General features: G+C 35.5%; 1 protein-coding gene across 4 annotated transcripts in view; it reads left to right on the top strand.

The window, feature by feature from the left end:
* The window catches only part of TMLHE (trimethyllysine hydroxylase, epsilon), a 69,531-nt gene extending 48,599 nt beyond the window's left edge, over positions 1-20,932 (top strand). For 2 of the 4 annotated variants that reach the window (XM_024116742.3, XM_024116739.3), the window contains 2 exons: positions 19,659-19,824; positions 20,484-20,932. In XM_024116742.3, coding sequence (XP_023972510.1) covers positions 19,659-19,824; positions 20,484-20,615 — 298 coding nt within the window. In that variant the 3' untranslated portion in view covers positions 20,616-20,932. Of the gene's footprint in view, positions 1-19,658; positions 19,873-20,483 lie in introns of all 4 variants that reach the window. The other 2 variants (XM_024116740.2, XM_024116741.3) reach the window with 2 other exon arrangements.
* The last annotated feature ends 2,501 nt before the right edge of the window (positions 20,933-23,433 follow it).

Here is a 23,433-nt window from a genome sequence, read left to right as displayed (position 1 = left end):
TGGCCCACAGACCATAGTTTGCCAGCCTTAGTTCTAGGTTCTTTATATTTTCATATAAATTTTAAAATCAGCTTTTCAATGTTTAGAAAAAAGCCTGTTAGGATTATGATTGAGATTGCTTTGCATCTATACGTCATTTTGGTGAGAACTGACAAACTAACAGCTTTGAGTCTTCCAATCCATGAACCTGATCTTTCTATATATTTGGTCTTATTTAATTTCTCTCATCAGTGTTTTATATTATTGAAGATAGAGATCCTGTATATCTTTTGTTTATTTTATTTCTAAGTATTTTTTGTTTTGATGGTATTATAAAATAAAATTTTAATATTATTTTCCAATTGTTTGCTGCCATTATATGAAAACAATTTATTTCTCTTTAAATTAGCATTTTATTCTATAGCCCTGCTAAAGTCATTCGTTAGTCCTGAGAAGTTTTTATTTTTTAGGTTTCTTGGAATTTTCTATATAGACAATCATGTTGCAGGGACAGTTTTATTCTTTCCTTTCCAATCTATATGCTTATTTATTTGTTTTTCTTATCTTGTTGCATTGGCTAGCACTCCACTATTATGTTGAATAAGAGTGGCAAGAACAGACATCTTTAGTATGAAAGTGTTCACTATTTTGCCATGTATGACATTAGCTCTAAGGGTTTAGTAATGTCTTCTATCAGATTAAGGAATTTCCCTTCCAAGTTTGCTGAGAGTTTTTTTTAACCATAAATGGGTATTACATTTTGATAAATGTTTTATCTTCATTTATCAATTGAAATAATCATATTATTTTTCTTCTTTATTCTGTTAATATGGCAAATTACATTAATTTATTTTCAAATGTTAAACCAACCTTGCACTCCTAGGATAAACTGTACTTGATCATAATTTATTACTATACACACACACACATATATATGTATATGTGTGTGTGTGTGTGTGCATGTGTATGGACCCAGTCAAGAGATAGATACTACATGGTAGGTTATTTATTTTCAAATGTTAAACCAACCTTGCACTCCTAGGATAAACTGTACTTGATCATAATTTATTACTATACACACACACACATATATATGTATATGTGTGTGTGTGCATGTGTATGGACCCAGTCAAGAGATAGATACTACATGGTAGGTTAAACAGGGAAAGTTTAATATAAAGAATTAGGAGCTAGGATGAAAGAGTGACTATGAGATATGAGGAAATTAATGTATATAATATTCTTTCAGAGCAGCTACATTGTCATTGCATTTTAAACACAATGCTTTGCCATCTAATTTGATAACAAAATAATCCATACTCCTCTGTGCCTTAAACATATGACACTTAAGTCCACTTTTCTCTTTTGTTGTTCCAACATTATGGGTATGCACTGTTAATAAAAATTTTTTTAATATTATGGAATGACAGTATGTAACATTCAAAATGCTGGTAGTAATAACTGTATCACCACAATTTGTAATGTGCTGAGCAGTGGTGCAAAATGATGAGAGCACCACATATGTCTCTGTTGCTACTACTCAACTCTGCCATTGTAGTATGGAAGCCACCATAGACATATAAGTGAATATATGTGGCCATGTTCCAATAAAACTCTGTTTCTGGACACTGAAAGTTGAAATTCATATAATTTTCATGCATCACAAAATTTTTTAAAAAGATATGAGGAAATTCATTATAGTACCCTAGGGCTGAGGCAGAGTATCCAAGGAAGAATAAACATGGAAGAGGTTCACACCTGGAAGAAAGAGTGGTTCAGCCACCTGATATCAGAGAAGTTTGCTGATTTAGCCAGGCAAGAGCTGGTCTAGAGTTGCTGAGCAAACAATAGGCCACCCTTCCAGAGTACAGGCAGGCAGGGGAGCAGGCAATCAGCAACTGGTGGTGTGAGTGTGCAACGGAAGCCTAGGTGCCAGTGAAAGCATGCAATCTAGGTGCTCTTAAGTCTTCCTGTTTTCACTGGCACTCAGACTTACTTTCAGTGTGTGATCCCACAGAACACAGGAGGCCTCCTGCAGGTCATTCAGGGGCTCTGGTTTACTATGCTGAGAGGGCTGTGGAAAGGTTGTCACCAGGATGAGGCTGCAAGGTGGCATAGGGACCGTGTCCTGGGCCCTGAGGGTTGGTGCCACCTGATGCCCTCACACCCACACAGCAGAGACATGGCTAGGGCCAGAAATAGCAAGAGAAACTCTCCTGCAGTGTCCCTCCAACGCCAGCTACTGAGAAAGTTTAATGCTGTACTCGCTATAAAGGAAAAATGCTAAAAGGAATTCTTAAATCAAGAACATGTATGTAAGGATGCATTCAGAATTGAGAAGCAATAAATTGGTAACTGATACATATACATAGCTGGTTTCAGCTTAATAATATCATGTTGAGAAGTTTTGCATCTAGGTTCAAGAGGGATATTGGTCGACAGTTTTCTTGTTTTGTAATGACTTTGTAAAACTCTGGTTTACCAAAGAGTTTGTGTGATATTAGTGCTATTTCCACCTTAAATGTTTGCTAGAATTTACTAGGGAAACTGGGAATGGAGTTTATTTTATGAGAAAGTTTTGGATATTAAATTCAATTTTTTATGTATATATAGAGCTAGTAAGATTTTTGTTTCCTCTACCGGTTCTTTCAAGAAATCTGTACATTTTATCTAAGTTGTCAATTTTTCAGTCATAAAGTCATTCATAATATTCTCTTATTCTTTTCATATAATGTCTATCGTCTCTGTAGTGATGATTCTTGGTATTAGTAATTTTAGCTCTCTTTTTTTCTTGTTTAGTCTAGCTAAACGTTTACCAATTTTGTTCATCCTTTCCAAGAGCCACCGTATTGCTTTGTTAATTCTCCCTATCATTTGTTTCTATTTTATTGATTTATGTTATCTTCATTATTCCTTTATTTTTACATACTTTTGGTTTAATTTATTCTCATTTTTCTAGTCCCCCAAGGTAGAACCTTAGATCATTGATATTATACATTTAGTCTTTTTTAATATAATCATTAAAAACTATATTTGTACCTCTAAGCCTTTTTACCTACATCCTACAAATATTGATGTTTTATTTTCATGATAATTAAGTATGAAATATTTTCTGATTTCGCTTATGTGTTCTTTCTTTAACCATGTTATTTTGTATTCTGTGTCCTCTCTGATATTTCTGACTAATTATTCCGTCAGCCACTGAGAAAACAACATTAAAATATCCAAATAATATGGTGATTTTGTCTATTTCTCCCTTTAATTCCATCAGTTCTTGCTTCATGTTTTTTGAGTATCTGTTATTAAGCACATACTCATTTATGATTTTTATGTCTTTCTGATGAAACAACCTTTTGTCATAAAATGTCCCTCTTTAACTTTGTTTTGAAGTCTACTTTATCTGAAATTAATATAGCCACTCCCACCTTCTTATACTTACACTTTGCATGCTGTTTAATTTTCTATCTTCTTTTTCTAACTTATCTGTGTTTTTGTATTTAAATAAATGGCATATACGTACTTCAGTCTTGCTTTTTTATCCAGTCTGACAATCTCTTTTAATTGGGATATTAAGTGCATTAACATTTTTTAAACCTTTAAAACATTTAAAAAGTTATTTGTATACCATAAAATTAATATGTTTTAAGTATATAATTCAGTGATATTGTATTTAAAAAGTCATTCAGTGATTGTTATTGTATTTACAAAGTCATGTAACCATCATCACAATCCAGTTTTTGACATTTCTGTCAACCCAAAAAGTTTCCTCCTGTCCATTAAGCAGTGACTACTCCATTCCCTCACCCCCACCCCATCCCATCACAGCCCCTGGCAATCACTTATCGACTTTCTGTCTGTATGGATTTGCCTATTCTGGACGTTTTCTGTAAATGGAATCATACAATACATAGTCTTTTGTGTCAGCTCTCTTTCACTCACTTAGCATAATGATTTCAAAGTTCATCCATGCTGTAATATGTATCTGTTTAATTGCTGAATAGTATTCCTTTATATATATCACATTTTGTTTATACATTCAACAGTAATGAACATTTGGATTATTTCCAGTTTGGGGCTATTCCAGATAATGTTGCTATGAACATTTGCATACAAGTCTTTATGTAGACATGTTTTTTTCATTTCTCTTGGGTAGATTTCTAAGAATGTAATTGCTGGTTCATATGGTAACTCTGTATTTATCCCTTTGAGGAACTGCTAAACTGTTTTCCACACTGGATGCACCAGTTAACATCCCTGCCAGTAATGTATGAGGCCTTCAGTTTCTCTACATCCTCACCAGCATTTGTTATTATCTGTCTTTGATTATAGCCATCCTAGTGGGTGTGAAGTAGTATCTCACTGTGGTTTTGATTTGCATTTCCCTGATGATTAACGATGTTGAACATCTTTTCATTTGTTCTTTCATTTTGCTTCTTGGCCATTTGTATATCTTCTTTAGTCAAATCTGTCGATTTTTAAATTGTATCATTTGTCTTTTTTTTTTCTTCCAGTTTCATTGAAATGTAATTGACATACAGTGCTGTATAAGTTTAAGGTGTACAGCATAATGATTTGACTTACATACATCATGAAGTGATTATCACAATAAGTTTAGTGAACATCCATCATCTCATATAGATACAACATTAAAGAAATAAAAGAATATTTTTTTCCTTGTGATGAGAACTCAGGATTTACTCTCTCTTAACAATTTTAATGTGTAACATACAACAGCGTTAATTATATTTATCCTGTTGTACATTACATCCCTAGTAATTTTTTATCTTACAGTTGGAAGTTTGTACCTTTTGATCATCTTCATCCAATTCCCCCTCCCCCCTCTACCCTCTGCCTCTGGTAACCACAAATCTGATCTCTTTTTCTGAGAGTTTGTTTGTTTGTTTGTTTTTGAAGTATAATTGACCTACAACACTATGTTAGTTCCTGGTGCACAACATAGTGATTCGATATTTCTATACATTTCATACCGATCACCATGATAAGTCTACTTACCATCTGTCACCATACAGAGTTATTATATAATTATTCATTATACTCCCCACACTGTACATTTCGTACCCATGGCTCATTTGTTTTGTAACTGGACGTTTGTACTTCTTAATGCCCCTCAGCTATTTCTCTCATCCCCCTTCCCCTCTCCCATCTGGCAGGCACCTATTTGTTCTCTGTATCTTTGACTCTGTTTCTCTTTTGTTTTGCTTGTTCATTTGTTTTATTTTAAAATTCCACATATAAGTGCTATCATATGGTATTTGTCTTTCTCTGTCTGACTTATTTCACTTAGGACAATGCCCTCTAGGTCCATCCATGTTGTCACAAATGGCAAGATCTTCATTCTTTTTTATGGCTGAGAAATATTCCAGCCAGTGTGTGTGTGTGTGTGTGTGTGTGTGTGTGTGTGTGTGTGTGAGACATCTTCTTTATCCACTCACCTATTGATGGGGCCTAAGTTGCTTTCATATCATGGCTACTGTAAACAATGCTGCAGTGAACATAGGGGTGCACACATCTTTTCAATTTAGTGTTTTTGTTTTCTTCATATACATACCCAGGAGTAGAATTGCTGGATCATATGGTAGTTCTATTTTTAATTTTTTGAGGAAATTTTCTACTGTTTTCCATAGTGACTGCACCAATTTACACTCCCACCAACAGTGCACGAGGGTTCCCTTTTTTCCACATTCTCTCCAACACTTGTTATTTGTTATCTTTTTGATAATAGCCATTCTGATAAGTGTGAAGTGATCTCTGTGTTTCTATACACTAACAATGAACAATCAAAAAGAGAAATTAAGAAAGCAATCCCATTTATAATTGCATCAAAAAGAATAAAATACCTAACAATAAATCTAACCAAGGAGGTAAAAGACATGTACCCAGAAAACTACAAGACACTGATGAAAGAAATTGAAGATAATACAAATTGATGGAAAGATATACCATGCTCATGGCTTAGAAGAATTAATATTGTTAAAATGTCCATACTACCCAAGGCAATCTAAAGATTCAATGCAATCCCTATCAAAATACCAGTGACATTTTTCACAGAACTAGAAGTATAATTATACAATTTGTATGGAAACACAAAAGACCCTGAACAGCCAAAACAATTTTGAGAAAGAACAACAAAGCTGGAGGTGTCACGCTCCTTGATTTCAAACTGCACTGCAAAGCTACAATAATCAAAACAGTATGGTACTGTCATGAAAACAGACAAATCGACCCATGGAACATAATAGAGAGCCCAGAAATAAACCCATGCACTTATGGTCAATTAATCTATGACAAAGGATGCAGAATATACAATGGGGAAAAGACAGCCTTTTCAATAAATGGTGTTGGGAAAACTGGACAGCTACATGCAAAAGAATCAAACTGGACTACTCTTTCACACCATATATAAAGATAAATTCAAAATGGAGTAAAGACTTAAATATAAGACCTGAAACCACAAAACTTCTAGGAGAAAACATAGGGAGTATGCTCTTTGACATTGGTCTTAGCAATTTTTTTGGATATATCTCCTCAGGGAAGGGAAGCAAAAGCAAAAATAAACAAATTGGACTACATCAAACTAAAAGCTTTTGCATAGCAAAGGAAGCTATCAATAAAATGAAAAGGCAGCCTACTGAATGGGAGAAGGTATTTGCAAATGATACATCTGTTAAGAGTTAATATCCAAAATATATAAATAGCTCATACAACTTAACATCAAAAAACAACTCAGTTTAAAAGTGAGCAGAGTACCTGAGTAGACATTTTTCCAAAGAAGACATACAGATGGCCAGCAGGCACAGGAAATGCTGTTCAGCATCACTAATCATCAGGGAAATGCAAATCATTTGAATTCTTGTTGGTAAGTTTTATGAGTTCTTTAAATATTCTGGATACAAGTTCCTTATTGGATATGTCATTTACAATTATTTTTCTCCCAGCATGTGGCTTGTCTTTTTACTCCCCTGTGTTCTTTTGTTGTGCTAGAGTTTTAAATTTTGATGATATCCAAATTATCTATTTTTTCGTTGCTTGTGTTTTTCTGTCTTGTATCTAAGAAGGCTTTGCCTAAACTAACGTCATGAAGATTTACTCCTGTGATCTATTCAAAGAGTTTTATAGTTTTAGCTCTTACATTTAGCTCTCTGATCCAATTTTTAGTTAATTTTCGTTTATGGTGTGAATTAAGGGTCCAACGTTGTTCTTTTCCTTGTGGGTGTTCAGTTGTCCCAACACTGTTGTTGAAGAGATTATATCCTTTCCCCTATTGAATGGTCTTTGCACCCTTATTGATAATCAACCAAATATATTATATATATTATTTTTAATCCTTTGTTTTCTTTTTGCCTGATCGTTTTTTTTTCTGTTCCACCTTACCTACCTTCTTATGGATTATTTTAATACATGTTTTGAATTATACTTTAATTTATGCACCATGTAAACATTTTTGGGGGGAGCTTTCAAGATTTTATGTTTGGTTTGCAGCAATTTGTCTGTGATATTCCTAGGTGTGGTTCTCTTTATTTTCTTCCAAATGGGAATTCTCTGAGCATCTTGAATCTGTAAATTTATGTCTTTCACCAAATTTTGGTCATTATTTCTTCAAAATTTTTTTCTGCCCCCTTTTCTCTCTTCTTTTCTGGAACTCCAGTTACACACGTCAGACCTTTTGATATTGTCCCACAGGTCCCTGATATTTTGTTCATTTTCTTTTCAAAAATTTTTTAAATCTTTTCTTCAGATAGATCAAATGAAATTAGCCAGTTTTCAAATTCACAGACTCTTATCTGTCAGCATCATTCTGTTGTTAAGTCCATGTAGTAAATGTTTTAATTCAGATGTTGTATTATTCAGTTCTAAAATTTACATGTGGTTCTTTTTTATAGTTTCTTTTTTTTTTTGCTGAGAGTTTCTATCCCTTCATTACAAGCATATTTTTCTTTACCTCATTGCATGTAGTGATAATAGCTGCTTTAAAAATGTTGTCTGATAATTCCAACATCTGAGATATATAAGGGCTGACCTTATTTGATTGTCTTTTTCCTTTGATAATAGGTCACATTTGCCTGGTCCTTGTTACATTGAATAATATTGAATTGAATTCTGAAGAATGTGAATATTATGTTATTAGGACTCTAGATTATATTTCTCTAAAGAATGTTGATTTGGGTTTTTTTTTAGTAGGCAATCAATTTAATTGTGCTCAGATTTCAATCTCCGTTCTTTGATAGTTCAAACTTCAGTTATTTTAGCTCTAGATGTAATGCTGGGAGTTTCTCTTGCACATGTGAAATTCAGGGGTAATCCACATATTTGGGTAGAGCTTATAAAGTTTTGTGCTCCTCTTCTCTGATTCTCTCCTTTCCAGGATTTCCTCTTCACCTTCTGGTGGCAGTGGATTCCCCAAACTCTGTCGTTTGGTTCTTCAGGACAGAAAGACTGAGAGATTTCTTTTGGGGTTTTAACTGCCCTGTATGGTAAAGGCTGTAGCATACCCTCAGGCTAGATGCCGTGAAAATGGGAAACTCACCCAGTACAGTTTCTTTCTTTCCTCCCCTCCAATATCTGCCTCTACGGTACCTTTGGATAGTTGGTTTTTGTATTTTGTCCAGAGTTTTAAATTGCCACCTATGAGAGGAACAGGTTGATGTAATAGGAGTTTACTTAGCCATTATCAGAAGCAGAACACAGTGCTCAATATTTTTTTAATAAAATAAAAATATAGCATGCTTAGGCATTCCCTGGCAGTTCAGTGGTTAGGACTCCACGCTTTCACTGCCATGGCCTGGGTTCAATCCCTTGTTGGGGAACTAAGATCCTGCAAGCTGCGTGGCATGGCTGTATATATATGGCATGCTCTGTATATAAGTAAGCTTTTTCTATAAATGAGACATTATAATAGGTGCAATACCTAGTCACATTTTAAATGTTATTAAAACATTTTAGAGCAAGGAGTATTAAAATGCAAATATTTTGGTACAACTACTTACCTATCCTTCAGCCGTTATTATTCAAAGCTTAGTCTAACCCTGTCCTCCAAGTCTGAGTATAACTTACTGTGAAGACTTTCTTGGTTTCTAGGGCTCATTTTTGTGGCTTGAGATAGTTAACTAGTGTTTATTTTAGCTAACATTATTGACCACCTATGTGTCAAGCATGGAGTTAGTTCATAATATATAATACTTCATATAATCCTGATAACCATATAAGGAAGTTATTATTATTCTCAGTTTTATGATGGGGAAATTGAGGCTCAAGGTGATCAAATAGTTTCTCTAAGGTCACACATCTGAACTGGGATTGTAACAGTGATCTGTCAAGAGTACAGTGCCCATCAAATGCATCTTCCGTTCAATCACTGAGCTCTCTGTACTTGGAAAATCTTTAATTTTCTGTCAACTAATAAGAGGAATAGTTTCATTAGGACTCCCTAGATATTCTTGTCAGATAAGTATCTGCTTTATTTTCTTTCCTCTACTTCCAGGGCTTTCTTGCATCATATCAAAGCAGAAAAAAACAAAAACAAAAATTATGCAATAATATAATGACATCACTTTGTGCAAAAGTCCAGAAGTCATCTTATTCTAAATATTAAAAAATTGCAAATCCATTTTACTAATCTGTAATAAACTTTTCCTGCTGCTTCTTGCTATCAGCCTTAGAAAACAACATCATCTAATATAAATAGTGAATACTAGATCTCATGTGACCTTGGACAAATCTTATCTTTATGTTCCTTATCTATAAAGTAAGATAATAATTAATAGCTGTGCTACTTACCTCACAGGGTTATCAGATAGAGGGTCAATGAGATTGTGTATATGAAAACACTTATAAACTTCAAATCTCTATTTGAAGTCAAGAGATCACAATTATGATGTGTAAAAAGTTGACCTTATGAACCAGCATACACAGGAATTAGATCATTGTTCTGCTCTCTGGTACAAACAATGAGTTAAAGTATTATGGAGACCTGATTTCAAAACCACTCTGCTATTTATAAACTCTGTGGCAGGTTTAACCTAAGTTGCAGTTGCTGCACATGGGAAAGGAGGCTAATACCACCTTCCCTTCTGGGGTGATGAAAGGATTAAATGAAATAATATTTGACCAAGTGCCTAACACAGCACTGAGGGCTTCTGGAAGTGACAGTGAGTGTCAAGACCCTGGTGAAAACTATGCTTCCTCACCCATTTTTCCCTGTGCACATGGCTCCTTGAAGCCTGGGATGAAGGACTAGTATATGCATTCTTTCATTTGATTTTCACAATAGCTCTATGAGGTCAGCTAAGCAGATGTTGTTATGCTCATTTTTATATGTGAGAAAACTAAGGGTATTGGCTCTGATTGTGCCATGTACTATCTAACACTAATGAATACTGTATGATGTCCAAAAAAGGTACCATTAAATGTTTTTTTCTCTTTTAAAAGAATAACTTTGGCAGTATCTATTCAAGCTGAGCATATATATACCCTATAACCCAGCAATTCCATTCTTAAATTTATATCAAACATAGATGAATATATATATATATATATTCACCAAAAGACAAGTAATAGAATGTTCATATCAGCACTATTTGTTTTGTTTTTCCAGTTTTATTGAACTATAATTGACATATAGCATTGGTATTAGATTAAGGTATACAACATAATGTGTTGATTGATATATGTACATGTTGTGAAATGATTACCACAATAGTTAACATCTATTACCACTTAGTTACAGTTTTTTTATTTCTTGTGATGAGAACTTTTAAGATCTACTCTATTAGCAACTTTCAAATATACAATGCAGTATTATTAACTAATTAGTCACCATAGTGTACATTAGGCCTTATCTTTTAACTGGGAGTTTGTACCTTTTGAGCACCTTCACCCATTTCATCCACCCCACAACCCCACCTCTGGCAACCACCAATCTGTTCTCAGTTTCTATGAGTTCAGTTTTTTTATTCCGCATATAAGTGGAATCATACAGTATTTGTCTTTCTCTGTCTGACTTATTTCACTTAGCGTAATACCCTCAAGGTCCATCCATGCTGTCACAAATGGCAATATCTCATTATTCTTTTTTTTTTTTTGGTGGCATGCGGGCCTCTCACTGTTGTGGCCTCTCCCGTTGCGGAGCACGGCCTCCGGACACGCAGGCCCAGCGGCCATAGCTCACGGGCCCAGCCGCTCCGCGGCATGTGGGATATTCCCGGACCGGGGCACAAACCCGTGTCCCCTGCATCGGCAGGCGGATTCTTAACCACTGCACCACCAGGGAAGCCCCTCTCATTCTTTTTATGGCTGAGTAATATTCCAGTGTGTGTGTGTGTGTGTGTGTGTGTGTGTGTGTGTGTGTGTATTACCACATCTTCTTTATCCATTCATCTGTCATGGTTACATAGGTTATTTCCATGTCTTTGCTATCAGAAATAATGCTGCAGTTAACATGGGGGTGCAGATATCTCTTTGAGATAGTGATTTCACTTCCTTCAGATATATGACCAAAAGTGGAATTTCTGGATCACATGGTAGTTCTATTCTTCAGTTTTTGAGGGACCTCCATACTGTTTTTGATAGTAGCTACACCAATTTACATTCCCACCAACAGTGTACAGGGGTTTCCTTTTTTCCACATCCTCACCAACAATTGTTATCTCTTGTCTTTTTGATACTAGCCATTCTGATAGGTGTGAGGATATATCTCATTGTGGTTATGATTTGCATTTCTCTGATGATTACTGATGTTGAGCACATTTTCATGTACCTGTTGTCCGTTTATATGTCTTTGGAAAAAATGTCTATTCAAGTCTGCTTCCCACTTTTTAATTCAAGTCCTCTTCCCACTTTTTAAGGGTTTGTTGTTGTTTTTTTTGCCATTCAGTTGTATGAGTTCTATATATATTTTGCATATTAACCCCTTGTCAGATATATGATTTGCAAATATTTTCTCCTGTTCTGTAAGTGGCCTTTTCATTTTGTTGATGACTTCCTTTGCTGTGGGGAGGCTTTTTAGTTTGAGGTAGTCTCATTTCTTTATTTTTTTAATTTTGTCACCTTTGCTTTATTTGTCAAAACAAAAAATCATCACCAAAACCAATGTGAAGGAGCATACACCCTATATTTTCTTCTAGGAGTTTTATGGTGTCAGGTCTTACATTCAAGTCTTTAATCCATTCTGAATTGATATTTATGTATGGCGTAAGATAGGAGACCAGTTCAGTTGTTTTGCATGTGGCTGTCCAGTTTTCTCAACACCATTTATTGAAGAAACTTCTTTCCCCATTGAGGATTCTTGCTTCCCTTGTCAAATATTAGTTGACCATATATATGCATAGGCTTACTTCTGGACTCTCAATTCTGTTCCATTGGTCTATGTGTGTGGTTTTAGGTGAGTACCATACTGTTTTGATATGATTGCTTTGTGATATAGTTTGAAATCAGAAAGTTTGATGCCTCCAGCTTTGTTCCTCTTTCTCAAGATGTTTTCACTATTCTGGGTCTTTTGTAGTTCCACACAAATTTTAAAATTGCTTTTTCTATTTTTCTGGAAAATGCCATTGGAATCCTGATAGGGATTACATTGGATCTGTAGATTGCTTTGGGTATTATGAACATGTTAACAATATTATTCCATAACCGTGGAATATCCTTCCATTTATTTGTGTCATCTTCAATTTCTTTCATCAGTGTCTTATAGGTTTCAGTATACAGATCTTTCACCTCCTTGGTTAGATTTATTCCTAGGTATTTTATTCTTTTTGATACAATTGTACATGGGATTGTTATCTTAATTTCCCTTTCTGATAGTTTGTTGTTAGGGCATAGAAATGAAACTGATTTCTGCATGCTGATTTTATATTTTGCAGTTTAATTTGTTTATTAATTCTAACAGTTTTTTTGGTGTAGTCTTTAGGGTTTCTATATATAATATCACAGAGTCTGCAAATATAGACAGCTTTACTTCTTCCTTTTCAATTTGCATTCCTTTTATTTCTTTTCCTTGTCTGATTTCTGTGCCTAGGACTTCCAGTACTATGTTAAATGAAAGTGGTGAGAGTGGGCATCCTTGTCTTGTTCCCGATCTTAGAGGAAATGCTTACAGCTTTTCAGAGTTGAGTATGATGTTGGCTGTAGGTTTGTCATATATGGCCTTTATTATGTCTAGGTATATTCCCTCTATACTCACTTTGTTAAGAGTTATTATCATGAATGGATGTTGGATTTTGTCAAATGCTTTTTCTGCATTTATCGAGATGATCATGATTTTTAGCCTTCATTTTGTTAATATGGTATATCATATTAATTTATAGATGTTGAACCATTCTTGCATCCCTGGAATGAATCCCACTTGATCATGGTGTGTGATCCTTTTAATGGACTGTTGAATTTACTTTGCTAATATATCTTGAAGATATTTGCTTCTATATTCATCCATGATATTGGCCTATAGTTTTCTTTTCTTGTAGTGTCCTTATCGGTTTTGGTATAGGGTAATGATGGCCTCATTAAATGAGTTTGGAAGTGTTCCTCCTCTTCAGATTTTTGGAAGATTTTGAGAAGGACTGCTATTAATTTGTCTTTAAATATTTGGTGGAATTAACCGGTGAAGCCATCAGGTCATAGGCTTTTCTTTGTTGGGAGGTTTTTGATTACTGATTTAATCTCCTTACTAGTAATTGGTCTGTTCAGATTTTCTATTTTTTCATGATTCAGTCTTGGTTGGTTGTATGTTTCTAGGAATTTTTATCCATTTCTTCTAGGTTGCCCAAGTTGTTGATGTATAATTATTCATAGTAGTCTCTTATTGTCATTTGTATTTCTGTGATATCAGTTGTAATATCTCCCCTTTCATTTATAATTTTATTTGAGTCCTCTCTTTTCTTGGTAAATCTAGTTATAGGTCTTGTCTATTTTGTTTATCTTCTTTAAAAAAACAGCTTTTAGTTTCATTGATCTTTTCTGTTGTCTTATTCACCTCTATTTCATTTATTTCTGCTCTGATCTTTGTTATTTTCTTCCTTCTACTAACTTTGGGCTTTATTCCCTGAGATGTAATGTTACATTGTTTATTTGAGATCTTTCTTATTTCTTAATGTAGGTGTTTATTGCCATGAACTTCCCTCTTAGAGCTGCTTTTGCTGCATCCCATAAGTTTTGGTGTGTTATATTTCCACTTTCATTTGTCTTAAGATATTTTTTATTTCTCTTTTGATTTCTTCTTTGACCCATTGGTTGTTCAGTAACATGTCGTTTAATCTTCACATATTTGTGAACTTTCTAGTTTTCTCCTTGTAATTGATTTCTAGATTCATACCATTGTAATTGGGAAAAGTAGTTTGATATGATTTCTATCCTCTTAAATTTGTTGAGACCTGTTTGTGGCCTAGCATGTGATCTGTCTTGGAGAATGTTCCATGTGCACTTGGAAAAAATGTGTATTATGCTGCTTTTGGATGGAATGTTATATATATATACATATATATATATGTATATATATATATGTATATATATTAAGTCCATTTGGTCTAATGTATCATTTAAGGCCACTGTTTCCTTATTGATTTTCTGTTTGGATGATCTGTCCATTGAAGTAAGTATGGTGATGATAAACTTCCCTACTGTTATTGTGTTATTGTCAATTTCTCCCTTTATGTCTATTAATGTTTGCTTTATGTATTTAGGTGCTATTAAATTCAGTGCATAAATATTTACAAATCTTATATCCTCTTTTTGGATTGACCTCATTATCATTAAATTATAATCTTCTTTGTCTCTAATTACAGTCTTTGGCTTAAAGTCTATTTTGTCTGATATAAGTTTAGCTACCTTTGCTTTCTTTTGGTTTCCATTTGCATGGAACATCTTTTTCCATCCCTTTACTTTCAGTCTGTGTATGTCCTTGAAGCTGAAGTGAGTCTCTTGTAGGCAGCATATAGATGGGTCTTATTTTTCAATCCATTCCAGCCACTCTATGTCTTTTGATTGGAAAATTTAGTCCATTTCATTTAAAATAATTAGTGATAGGGACTTCCCTGGTAGTCCACTGGTAAAGAATCCACCTTCCAATGCAGGGGACACCGGTTCGATCCCTGGTCAGGGAACTAAGATCCCACCTGCCACGGGGCAAGTAAACGCCCACATGCCACAACTACAGAGTCCACGCGCCCTGGAGCCCATGCACCACAACTAGAGAGAGAAAACCCGCACGCCACAACTAGAGAGAAGCCCGCACACTGCAGCAGAAGATCCCGTGTGCCACAACAAAGATCCCACATGCCACAACTAAGATCCAACACAGCCAAAAATAAAATAAATAAATAAATATAAATATTAAAAAATAAAATAGTCATAGATACGGTCTTATTATTGCCATTTTGTTTTTTTGTTTTCTGGCTATTTTGTAATTCCTTTGTTCCTTTCTTCTTCTCTTTGTCTCTTCCTTTGTGGTTTGATGATTTTCTGTAGGTGTTATGCTTAGATTTCTTTTCCCTTGTCTCATGTATCTATTATAGGTTTTCCTTTGTGGTTACCATGAGGTTTATCTAAAACATCTTATATTTATAACAGTCTATTTTAAGCTAACACTTAAGTTCAAACACATACTAAAGCTCTGTATTTTTACTTTCTCCCCTGTGTTTTATGTTTTTGACATCACAGTTTACATCTTTTTACCTTGTATAACCATTAACAAATTATTGTAGTTATAGTCATTTTTACTACTTTTGTCTTTTAACCGTCATACTGAATTTATAAGTGATTACCCACCACCATTACAACATTAGAGTATTCTGAATTTAATTATGTATTTACCTTTACCAGTGAGATTTATACTTTCATATGTTTTGTTGTTCCTAATTAGCACCTTTTCTTTTCAGCTTATATTGTAGAAGTCCCTTTAACATTTTTTGTAAGGCCAGTCTAGTAGTGATGAACTCCTTTAACTTTTGCATGTCTGGAAAGCTCTTTATCTCTCCTTCAATTCTGGATGACAGTTTTTCTGGGTAGAGTATTCTTGATTGGAGGATTTTTTTTTTCCAGCACTTTGAATATGTCATGTCACTCCCTTCTGGCCTGAAAAGTTTCTGCTGAAAAATCTGCCGATAGTTTTATGAGGGTTCCCTTGTATGTCACAAGTTGTTTTTCTCTTACTTCTTTTAAGATTCTCTCCTTGTCTTTAACTTTTGGCATTTTAATTATATTGTGCCTCAGTGCAGGTCTCTGGATTTATCTTCTTGGGAATCCCTGGGATTCCTAGATTTGGATGTCTGTTTCTTTCTCTAGATTAGGGAAGATTTCAGCCATTTTTTTTAATAAGCTTTCTGACCCTTTCTCTCTTCTCATTCTGGGACCCCTATAATGCAAATATTGGTCTGCTTGATTGAGTCCCATAATTCCCTAAAGCTATCTTCACTCTTTTTCATTCTTTTTTTTTTCTCCTCTGATTGGATAATTCCAATTTCCTGTCTTGGAGTTCACTGTTCCTTTCTTCCACTTTATCTATTCTGCTATTGAATCCATCTATTGACCTTTGCAGTTCAGTTACTATATTTTTCAACTCTGTGCTTTCTTTTTTGTTGTTGTTGTTGAGAAAGTCACAGTTTAATAGGCAGCATATTTGTAATACTACATACAGTATGTCTGTTTTGTAAGCATTGACGTCTTACACTAAATGAAATATGTAAGTATATCAAATTTTGTTATTAAAATCAGAATCTGTTAAAGGTCACTTAACACTCAGCTATTAACTGTGAACCCAAATGGCCCAGAGTTCAACTCTGTGCTTTCTATTTGGTACATTTTTAAAAAATATTTTCTGTCCTTTTGTTTAAATTCTCACTTTGTCATGCATTGTTCTCTTAACCTGGTGTGAATCTTTTGACCATTATTTTGAACTCTTTATCAGATAAATCATTTAATCTCAGTTTCATTAAGGTCTGTTTCTGGAGTTTTATCTGTTCTTTTGTTTATAACATATTCCTCTGTTTCTTCACTTTCCTTGATTCTATGTGGTTTTTCACACTTCTCTCAGTTTTGACAGAGTGGTCTCATGTAGGAGATGAACCTTATTGTTCATCCCAGCTCTACCTCTTGATTGTCTCTCAAACCTTTGTGATTGTCTAAGGTGCCTTCTTTGTTCTTAGTGGCTCCCAGTAGTCGAGGGTATGTCAAGACTTGTCAGTGTCCCAAAGGGAAGGATCTCAGTCAGCACCAGATGCAGGCTGATTGGAAGCCTCAGACAGCAGTTTTTAAAGTGTACAAGTAGACCTCTTTCAGGGAAAGACTGGGAGCTGAGGGCTTCTGCTTGGCCTCTTTGCACTAAGCCATGAAGAAATAGCCAGTTAAGAAGTGTTTCTTTGTTTGCTACAGTCCTGTGGATTCTGTAACTCAAACCCCACTGGCTACCAGAGCCATGTGATCAAGGCGGGTGTCCCCTGTGCAGCAGTCACAAAAACCAGGTTACCAAACATGTATACAAGCTCATTCCAAGGAGACACTGGTGACCTGGAGTGGTCCAGAGGAAGAATGTGAAGATGGTGCCCACTGGCCTTTCCCATCTCCAGGGAGGATCACAGTCTGTCCATAGATGTGTGCTAAATTAGAAGCCTGACCCTCAGGCAGCAGCTTTTAAGGTATGCAAATAGACCTCTTTTAGGGAAAGTTTGGGATATGAGTGTTTATGTCTGCTGTCTCTGTGGTAGGCCTGGGGGGGATAGCCACAATAAGTCCTCACAAACCTATTAAGAAGTGTTTCTTTGGTATAGTCTGTTGGGTCTCATGATTGCAAGCCCCATTGTCTTTCAAAGCTATGTGTTTTGGGGACCCATCCCTCAGGTGGAAATCTTAAAAGTTGGGACACTAGATGTTGGGTTCAAACCCTTCAATCCTCAGGGAGAAGCTGGGAGTTGTGAGTTTCTACATGATTATATGTTTATATGTCACTGAATCGGGTAGGGTCATGGCAAGATTGTCTCAGCCTTTCTTATACATTCTCATTCACCCAATGTGTAGGAGTCACTCAGTTAGTTTCTAGATTTCTTCATAGGGAATTGTTCCCTGTGTAACTGTAGATTTGCTGTGTCCATGGGAGGAGGTGAGTTCAGGAGCCTCCTATATTTCCATCATGGACCAGAACCTCCAGCACTATTTGTAATAGTTACAAACCAGAAATGACTCAAATGTCCATAAACAGAATGGATGAATAAATTGTGGTGGTATAGTCCCACAGTAAAATTCTATTCAACATGAAGGATGAATGAACTATTGCCATATAGCACAATGATGATAAATCTCCTAAATATAATGTTAAATGAAAGAAGCCAGGCACAAAAGAGTACGTACTGTAGTATTCCATTTATATAAAGTTTTATAAATAAGCAAAACTAATCTTTGCTGACAGAAGTCATGATGGTAGTTATCCTTGGGTGAGGGGAGAGACAATATGGGAAAGGGGGACAGGGAATGTTCTGGGGTTCAGGTAATTATCTATGTATTGACCTGGGTGCTAGTGAAATGGATGTGTTCACATCATGAAAATTCATCAAGCTTATGATTTGTGTACTTTTCTGTATATATAGTGTACTTCAGTAAAAAAATTAATTTGCCTTAGGTAAAAAAGAAATCCAATATCTTAGCAAAGCTTTTTCAGTGGCTTCCCACAATACTTAGAATAAAATCCAAAGTCCTTACCATAGCCTACAGAGCTATACATGATCTGGCCCATGGCTACCCTCCTCCACTTCACTTCTTACCATTATTCCCCTTGGTTACTCAGCTCCAGCCACATGGCCTTCTCACTTGTCTGCAAACATAAAACTACGTTCCACCCTGAGACTTTGTACTTGCTGTTCTCTGCCTGGAACATGCTTCTCTCAGCTTGTCACATTGCTGGTTTCTTATCATACAAGTACCAGCTCAAATGTCACTTCTTTACAAAAAAAAAAAAAAGTCCTTCTCTCAACAATCCTTCTAAAATAGACTGCCCAATTTTTTTTTATCATTTAACACTATTTTTTTGTACATAACATCTGTAACTAGTTATGTATTTGTTACTTGTTCATCATCTATCTTTCTCAATAGAATGTAAAATCCCCAAAGGCTGGGATCATGTCTGCTGTGTTCACCATTATATCTTTAATGCCTGACACACCACCTAGCACATAGAAAGTGCTCATGTAAATGTTAGGGTTGAATGAATGAATCAATGAAGATTCCTGGGTAAACTCTCTACTAGGCTGTAGCTAGGATTTCTCCCACAAAGGAAAACACCTGAAAACTTGTAAGTCATCCTATTAAAAAGAAAGCTTTGTTAGTACAAACTCTTGCCAACCTCAGCTTGGTGAGGAGAAAGCTCAGATCTTTCCCCAATGTTTCTATGAAATTTGGCCAAGGGAATGTTCTTTAGATAAAACGTAATATTCTAAGATGGTAGAAACCAGCTAAAACTTTCTTCTACCCCTATCCTCAGATTTTCCAAAAGAAAACAAAATATGGTCAACAGGCAGTGGAGCTCTTCTCTAAAATCCTATAGTCATGAGAGAACATTATTATTGTTACCTCATCATGGGACAAGTAATAAATATAGGGAAAGCTTATATAAAATTGCTTAATAAGCAGCAGATGTCTTTCACATGTGTTTGAGGAGATCTTTCTTTCTCACAATTTCACCTTAGGTACAACAACTATGACCGGGCTGTCATCAATACCGTACCTTATGATGTTGTCCATCGTTGGTATACAGCACACCGGACTCTAACAATAGAGTTGAGGAAACCTGAGAATGAGTTTTGGGTCAAACTAAAGCCTGGCAGGGTGGGTGCCAAACTCGAAAGATGTCAAGTAAGCTCGTTATACTGAAGCAGTGAAGAATGAGTACTTATTGAATATGTGAGTCAAAATGTTGCAAAGGAAAAAAGAGCAAAGAGTCCTGGGTGTTGGCCCTGGTCCTACCACTCACTCACTAAATGACCTAGAAGCAGGCTCTCCCCACTGACTCAGTGACTCTATTTGTATGATGAGGGGGTTGAACTAGATAGTCCCTATGGGCTAAGGGTCCTTCTGGCTTTATGATTCCTTTTTTTTTTTTTTTTTGCTCTTGATATTTCCTCTGGATAAAGAATATCTCTAGCTTAGCATAAGACATAATGAAATAGTTTAACTCTTTGAGAACATATATAATAACAATTAAATAGAAAGAAAAAAAGGAAACCAATGATCTGGTTTGCTTTGATAAGAGAATAATTACTCAAGAAATACAAGCTCCTCAAAGTTCAGGGCCTGTAACCTGCTGTTACCTTTGTTACTTCCATTTAGCCTACTACAGAGCTATGTACATCCTAGTTTCCAAATGTGTGTTTAATCTCAAAAGAAAAACACCTCGTTGAATGTAACCAGAGAACAACCTAAAGCTTTTATTTTAAATGATCTCTTCTGATTTAGGGTTCCTTTGGTCTGCCCTTGTTCTGAGTGTTTTTTCTCTCTTTTTTTCCCATTCACAGGTCCTATTTATAGACAACTGGCGCGTCCTACATGGCAGGGAATCCTTCACTGGCTACCGCCAACTCTGTGGCTGCTCTTTAACAAGGGATGATGTATTAAACACCGCTCGTCTCTTGGGTCTTCAGGCTTAAAATTGACAGCATTGGTATTATGAACACACCTGACAGCCTGGCTACCAGAATTCATATCAGCAGAATAATATTGTGTCAATACCGACTTCAAATTGTCTCCTTACCTCATCACACAAAACAAAAGCTTCCCCTTTCTCTAATAGGGAAAACCTTGGAGAGAGGCTTCTGAGATAGCCAATGTCAGCCATCTAGTATGGTAGCTTTCTTCCCCAAGTTATAACATGGACTCATTTGGTTTTTGGAACTTTTGATGTAATTGTGGTCAATCTGCTTCAGAAATATAATCACCACATTGATAGAGAAACAATAATAGTCACTAGGTAAAAATGTGTTTCAACAGGATCTGTTAAAAAGAAATGCATTCTAGGAATAACAGTCTTAATAGGGCAGAGATTTGCAACATTTTTGGTCTTAAGACACCTAATCACTCTTAAAAATTATTGAGGACCCCAAAGAGTGCTTGGATGTGGGTCGTATCTATTGCTACTAATTGTATTAGATATTAAAACTTAGAAATGTTTAAAATTTAAGGACAAAAAAGCACACATCCATCAGCTATCAGAGAGATGACATCATCACATGTCATGTAGCCTCTGGAAAAGTCCTCTGTACATTCATCAGATAATTCGAGTGAAAAAGGCAATATCATCTTAATGTTGTTATTAAAAATTGTTTTTAATACACAAACCCACTAAATGGATCTCATGGACTGCTCCAGGTGTCTTTAGACCACACTTTGAGAACCAGTGTGCTAGAGGATACCTTGGAACAGTGCTTTACATAGGCCTATGGATTAAAGAGTTTAACTGGAACCCTAAATTTTTCTCTATGGTCTCCCAGAACTACAGATATTGTAGGAATTGCTTCATATCACAAGCTCAGTGATAAGGTGGGAACTGAATACAGAGTGTTTTATCTTGTGAGAAGAGTTATCTCTATCTAAGTCATCTTTTGAGGAGTAAAACTAAGAAGTCACAATAGCTCCTGTGAAACAAACCCATCAGTTTGGTAATTCTGTGAGGGATAATTGCAGAAATTTTTTAGACGTTTCTGAGGTTCCATATAGTAATTCACACACACATGCACATGCGTGTGTGCATACACACAAAACACAACAGAGGGTACAGAGGGTTAGCCTCTAAGATTGTTCAGGGAATTCATCACAATCGATAATGTGCCTCCAAAGAATTGGAGATTACTACCCAACCTTGCATTTTGGCTTTTGATAGAATTTAGGATACAATCTGTTTTCTTCCATTTCTGCTAATCTTTTTTTTTCTTTTTTTTTCCCTATCTTAAAATATTATACAATATTATACATGTTAATTGCCAAGATTTGACTGGGTTAAGTATAATACCTTGTTTCTTTTATTTTTTTAATGGCTTTCCTTTATATGTGGAGAGAGAGAGAGGGAAAGAGAGACAGAGATAGAGAGAGACAGAGAGATAGGTGTGAGGTTTATTTTCCCTTGGCTTTCTTTGCAAGCGAAGCTGTACAATAACCACATTGACTGCTATAAAATGATGAAAGACAGTCTAAGCTAGGATGTGCACAAGAGGAAAAAAGCATTATTAGTGAGGCTAGGAGTCACAAATCAAAGAAAAGTCAGTATTCTGACAGAGAATAGAGCGTAATCTGATGTTTTCAGGAAGTTCCTAGTTCACATTTAATAGTTTATGCATTATTTTATTGACCCATCCAGTGCTCCAAAATATGTTCTCAAATATTTCTGCATTTTAATTGTACTATATAGGAATCTTTAGGGGTCTTCCATGAAATGTGTTTTCCTCTTAGGTCAAAGGATTGATAATTAAGTTCACGTCTTAAAGAGTATACCCTTTAGCAATTAGAATAGAAGGAACATTTTAACATACCGCCTTTTCTCTGTACTATTATTTTCTCTTAAAATATGTTACCATTCATTAGTCTTCATCAGGATATTTACCTTTTTTGAAGTTTTGCCTAAATTAGCCTTGAAAATTACACTATAACTGAGGTCAGCATTGCTTTATGACAAGGAAAGAACATATTCATGGCCCTGGAGAGATAAGGACACAGATCAATCTTCTCCCTTACTGAAGGACTCCCTTTACCTTCTGTCCTCCCTGGGACCTTGATTCATTCATTATTTCATCCTCCTGTTCCTAAATTGTCAATCAGTACTTTTCTACAGTGTACTCTCCTCAGAGGAAGAAAGAGGAAAGGGAATTATTTGAGTGCTGATCATGGTCATCGAGAACTTTCTATGTGGGAGATTTCTTTTTCACATCTCTTTCTGGTGTCTCTGAAAATGTAAGCATGGGTGTGTGTCAACCAAGCTCACTGTAGAGTCACTTTTACCTTTTGCTATAGTGGGATGGGATCAGTAGAGAGTCAAGAGCACAGCACCTGATATGGTGTTATAGCACCCAACATAATCATTTCATAAGAAGATGGATTTGTTGTAATGAGAATAAATTAATGAATTCTTTTCAAACAAACTCACCAGAAAATACCACATTCTCTGTATGTCTTTTTGTTTGGCAGTTAACTGGCGCTGAATTTTGTTCACCTTCATCTAGAGAGACCAAGCATTCAAGTGCGTGCAAACTGAGAGGGGTTTCCTGGGCTGCAGAACTTACAGTTTTAAAACTGGGAAAGTCCCACGCAAATCATGACTGTTGGTCCTACCTTCTTGCTGCTAGCTGCATTTTGCTCTTCAGTTTTCTCTTCTTCAGTTTAAAATGAAGGCCTTGGACTAAGTAGCATCTAAAGGCTGTGCCATTCTGTAATTTTGTTTGGCCTCTCATTGCTTAAGTTTTCTTATATGGGTACAGT

Source organism: Physeter macrocephalus, chromosome 21 (assembly GCF_002837175.3).
Source record: "Physeter macrocephalus isolate SW-GA chromosome 21, ASM283717v5, whole genome shotgun sequence".
NCBI lineage: Eukaryota > Metazoa > Chordata > Mammalia > Artiodactyla > Physeteridae > Physeter > Physeter macrocephalus.
This window is presented reverse-complemented; position numbering and strand designations above follow the sequence as displayed.